General features: G+C 29.7%; 1 protein-coding gene across 1 annotated transcript in view; it reads left to right on the top strand.

Annotated features, from left to right (window-relative positions):
* The window catches only part of LOC108755581, a 22,526-nt gene extending 18,416 nt beyond the window's left edge, over positions 1-4,110 (top strand). Inside the window, exons 6-7 of the mRNA XM_018498679.1 lie at positions 2,007-2,312; positions 3,693-4,110. Coding sequence (XP_018354181.1) covers positions 2,007-2,312; positions 3,693-3,854 — 468 coding nt within the window. The 3' untranslated portion in view covers positions 3,855-4,110. The remainder of the gene's footprint in view (positions 1-2,006; positions 2,313-3,692) is intronic.
* Positions 4,111-5,884: the final 1,774 nt, after the last annotated feature.

The raw sequence follows: 5,884 nt of genomic DNA, 5'->3' as shown, positions 1-5,884 counted from the left end.
TATATAATATATATATAGAAAACAATTTTTTTTCATTCTTTCCGCGACACCCCTCAAAATGGTTTCAATTCACAAAAAAATAATTACTGTCAAATTTCAGCTCGATTGAACAACAGAAATACGTGCCGACAGCTTGTTAAACATTTTAGTTCCCTTATATTACACACTCAACATTAGTTCTTAAGTGTATTTTTTACAAAAATCAGTCTAGAGGACTTTTCTTTTTTTTTTTAATATGTGTGTTTTGTTTTTCTTGTTTGAGACCTCCATGTTTCATTTAAACAATGAGGTGCATTGTTAATGATTAAAAAATAAAAATAAATAATTAGTGTAACTTCGATACATACGCCGATGGGTCTTTCTTTTTTGACATTTGATTATTTTTCTTAGGGCACCACCTAAAATTGTGTTCCAAAGTATATATATTGTATATAGATAAAATACATGTAAAGAGGAAAGCCTCAATAAATATGAACAAATGAATTATAAATGGAGAGGTTACGAACCAAATATACGAGATAAATAATACTTGTAAAATTTTAGATTACAAGAATAGGAATTTGTGCTGATTAACAAATGAAAAATGTTTTCTGTATGAAAAATGTACTTTTTTAAAATTCTTTTATTGATTTTTTTATAATTTATATATTATAAAATACAATAATAATATAAAAATACGTTAACTTAATGTAAAATTAATTTTCTAACAACTGCAATGGTTTTAAAAGAGTTTCTTTTTTAGCATGGAAACTGTTTGCGATAGTCGTTAATGACTTTTAATAAAAATTGTTTTTATTCCTCATTTTTTGTTATAATATTGTAATCGGTAATTAGCTTTATTCCCCGTTCTGCTGTATCATTAACAACTTTTAAGTTCTTAACAATACGGAATTCTTTTTTAGTTCGTTTGTAGACCAGGTTGAAGGACCAGTTTGTAAAAAATCATAATTTCTTCAGTAATCAATACATCACTAGATAAATTTGTTTCTCCAAATACAAAAACATTTTTTTCTAAGATTTATTGTAAATCTCAATTTTTTACAAATTGATCCTTTAATCTGGTCTACAAATGATTTAAAAAAAAAACTCCATATTGTTAAGAACTTAAAAGTTGTTAATGATACAGTAGAACGAGGAATAAAGCTAACTACCGATTACAGCAATATCATAATGAAGGATAAAAAACAAAAACAATTTTTATTAAAAGTTGTTAGCGACTATCGCAAACAGTTTCCAGATGTTAAAAAAGAAACTCTTTTGAAACCATTGCAGTTATTAGAAAAAAATTGATTTTACAGCTAAGTTAATGTAAATATTTTTATATTGTCGTTGTATTTTATAATATATAAATTATAAAAAAATCAATAAAGTAATTTTTAGAAATTACATTTTTCATACAAATTTTTATTTGTTAAATCAGCACAATTCCTATTCTGATAATCTAAAATTTTACAAGTATTATTTATCTTATATATGTATTTAGCTTGTAACCCCTTCATCTATATAACGTATATTAACTTTTTGAAGACGATTTGGAAAAAAAAGCTGAAACGTAAATTATTTATTTTTTGCTTCTAATTAATGTTTGTAAGTTTAAATATTTTTGCTCATTGATAACCGCGCTTTGATCGTATATTTGCTTGTTTTTTTTAAATATATATAAACAATATTTTTAAATATAATCTTTCCTTAATTTGAATAGATCCTTAAATTATCTATGCAAATTAAATTAATATTTTTCAAAATCATAAATAACTAATAAAAATCATAAATAACAAATAATAAATAACTAATATTTTTTATTATTCTTATGGGCTAAACTAATGTGTGACATCATAATTTTATTTTATTTAAAAAGAAGTGCAAATTCTACGGTTTCGTTTTATTTTTTTTCTATTTCATAAGCACCTTATCATGTAATGTTGAATTAGATTTATGTTTGCAATAGCATGATGCAAACTGTATACCGCATCTAAATCACTGGATTTCGCGGTTTGTTGTATCAGGTGACTCTACACATCGCGTATGTGCACGCCTTCGTAAACCCGGCTCTGTTCCTTCTCCTGCACAGAGGGCTGCGACAAGGGATGTCGGACGTGTGTTGCGGCTGCTGCGAAAGCATAGCCCGATGGATCCTTGGATCCACCACTGGTTCGATGCAGAACGTTCAACTATCTCTATATGAACCGCCGATGAATCTCCCTTCGCCGCCGGATCCACCCATGGCTTCGGTTGCATCGCTGAGATGTAACCTCACTGACGTAGCCTTCCTACAACCACCTCCGCCACCGACTGCCAAGCACTTACTGGTGGTAAGATTCTCTCTCTCTCTCTCTCTCTCTCTCTCTCTCTCTCTCTCTCTCTCTCTCTCTCTCTTTCTCTCTCTCTGTCATTAAAATAATTATCTAAACTTATCCCGAAATCGCGCTTAATTACTTAAAGATTGATCTTCAACTTAATTTTCCCCCTTTAAAGACACTATCCCTTAATTACTTGAAGGTCACTTGGATTGGTATTCATATAGAAGGTATTCATAGTAGATTCTTATATTCGAGACCGTCAAATATAATACAATCTTAAGATGTCACGAACCAATCAGAGGGCCGTATTAACATCTTAAAACATTACTTAGGGCTGCCGCAGACAAAATTTCTATAACAATAAGACGTGAACTTAAGCTGATGAGCCAATCAGAATACTGCTTTAGATCTATGCACTCTAACGGAAATAGAAGTAGCAGTATCCATAAGGTGAGTTTCAACCGGTTGAAATTCACCTTATTGTGAGGTTATGAATAAGTTTACTGTTATTTCCATTTCCGTTACATTACGTAATCTAAAGCAATATCCTGATTGGTTCATCGGCTTAAGTTTACACCTTACGCATACAGTTACGGAATTTTATGTGCAACATCTCAAAATAAGAACGGATTATGAATACCGGCCATAGAGTACGGTCAACGTGATGCTACAAACGCTTTGAAATGTTTTTTAATTAGTCAATTTGCAAAATTCTTTCTTCTGATTGGTCCATCAAACGCTTCAAAGCATTTGTAGCGAGACTTATCACAGCCTTAGTGTCAAGTCTTATATTTAAAATTATCTTAAATACAGTCTTAAGTACAGTCTTAAGATGTCATGAACCAATCAGGAAGTCACATTACCATCTTAAGATATTACTTAAAAAATATCAGTGTGGATTTGACATCTCTAGTATAGATTTAACACCCGGTGTTTATATAATTCTCGCTGTGTTGGTGTTAATATTAATACCAATACGATGTGAGATTTTTAAATCTCTGGTGTTTGTATCAACATTATGGTGTTAAATCCGCATCATATTGATGTTAACATTAACATCAACATAATGAGAATTACATAGAATTACATTGCTTTTCATCGCATTTATTTTTTAGCGTGGTCTTAAAATAAAAACAAACTATAAATACTAACCTTATTTTAAGACCGTCTTAAGTAATGTCTTAAGATACTAATGCAGCTCTCTGTCTTACATCTTAAGACTGTATTTCAGACATTCACAAATATAAGAATTGACTATGAATACCAACCTTAAACTAGTTTTCTTTGAAGTTTCTGCTTTCCAAAAATGTTAATATTTATGTAATTTTTATAATTACATTTTTATGTATAAAAATTACCCATATTTACAATATAAAATCAGGAAAATTGCAGGACAACTCCATCGTGATACCACCAGATCCTTGGAGTTTAGTTTCAAGACCGAAAAGCACTTCTAGCCTGTACGAAGAGGAACTATCTAGGAGACCGAGCTTTTTGCTACCATCACCGGCTGAACTGAATGATCTGCAAACGAGTAGTGATTCCAGCGAATAAATGGACCTTAGTCAATATCGTACCATAACGTTAATCGATTACAATGTAAAAATAATTGCAAAAATTATGAAAAACAGATTTTCAGGAAAAATCCTTTCTATATCTTCTTAATCTTCTGCAGTATTATATACTTCAATCAGATGTTCATAATACATACATTATTGATAAAAAGCCGGAATCAAATAAGTCATGTGCTACGAACTACAAATATTGCGTCATATAAGCATTTTTTAATGAACGTTAATATAATATATTATCAGCGAAAATATCACAACTGTTTATAACTGTGTTTGAAAATATCCATAAAATTTTACGTTTTTGCAATTCTTAATGTCAATATTAATTTAGATAGAATAGAAGATTAAATACCATCGTAAATTTACACAAAATTGTAAATTTTATTCCTACGGACATATTTAATGCAATATCAAGAAACGAGAATACATCAAGATATAAAATTAATTATACGAATAATGCTTGAGTTTTGTTAGGAATTAAAATTATTGAAGAATCAGATATATATATGTATATTTACTTTTACGTATATATAATAGGTTTTAAGAAATTAACAGACTGACTTTTTCAAAACTCGTATTTATGTATATATCAATTTTCACAGATGTCACATTCAAAATCGTAAATTAAAATGTAATATAAAGCTCGTTGCTTCCATATCTGAAAAATGTTATCTTGCCATTAGAAAGAATGATGCATTCCATTTGTTACCAATTTACGATTAAAATTTTTTCCGACAATTTTTCCGATTTTTATCGCAAAGCAGGAAGGACTTTTTGTCATTCATGAAATAATCACTTTAATTATATTTCTAAACAATATTATAGCAGAGTACATTATTGGTAATTAAATAATAATAAGTTAAAATTATTTTAACTGTCATTCATATGTCATTAGCAATTTAAATTCTGGATGATATATGCGTTAAACAATGAAAGTATGTTTATTTATCGTTGCAAAGCTATTATAAAGACTGGATACTACTCACACAACATAGGTCTCCAAGGGGCGTTCTAGGGAATGATCCACTTAACGCTGCAAATACTTCGTTGACCAATCAGAAGATAGAATTTTACGAATTGACCAATCAAAGAATGTTTCAAAGCATTTGTAGCGTGAAGTGGATCGTATCCCTAAAGATATTCCAAAGAACGCCATTACGTCCTAAAGATGTTCTTGTAGGACGTCCCTCGGATAAAATGTACTGTGTCATATACAGAATATTATTCGGTATCGTATAAGTTGAAATTTAATTGCTTTTTCTTTTTGAATACTACAACAATCGCACATCGTGACCAAATCTAGAAAATAAAACGCGATAAAAAATCGAAAAAGAAAGAAATGTAGTTCACTGGGCATCATCATCTAAATGTATCTGTGATTGCTTATAAACGTCCTAGTTTCTTCGTCGCTGTGGTGTCACTAACAGATTCTTACATTAGGAGACATATATTATGCATATCCGGAAAATTGACCGCAATACTTCGAGAAATGATTTGGGACTCAAAAAGAAGAAAAAAAAGCTATATAAACATAGGTCCGGAAATAAGTCGTTTCCGAGTTATAATCATTTTTATGTTAAAAAAAATTGTAATTTATTTTTTATAATTATAATCATAATCTCTATTTCAGTATTTTAATATAAATAACTACATTTCGACTATTTTGGCATTACCCAGGATGCACCACGTAGAAGCATAGTCCGCTTGGCATCACTCTTTTTTATTTTTTAGTTTTAATTTGTTTTTACTTTACTAGAGGGATGTCAAGCGGACTATGCTTCCATGTGGTGCATTCTGGATAACGCCAAAATAGTACGAAATGTAGTTATTTATGTTAAAACACTAATGAAATAAATTATGATTGTGATTATATAAAATTAATTACAATTTTTTAAATATAAAAGTGGTTATAACTCGGAAATGACTTATTTCCGGACTTATATTTAAATAGCTTTTTTTTCCTTTTTGCGTCCCGAATCACTTCCCAAAATATTACGGGCGATTTTCTGGACA

The sequence above is a fragment of the Trachymyrmex septentrionalis genome, unplaced genomic scaffold, assembly GCF_001594115.1.
Source record: "Trachymyrmex septentrionalis isolate Tsep2-gDNA-1 unplaced genomic scaffold, Tsep1.0 scaffold89, whole genome shotgun sequence".
Classification (NCBI taxonomy): domain Eukaryota; kingdom Metazoa; phylum Arthropoda; class Insecta; order Hymenoptera; family Formicidae; genus Trachymyrmex; species Trachymyrmex septentrionalis.
This window is presented reverse-complemented; position numbering and strand designations above follow the sequence as displayed.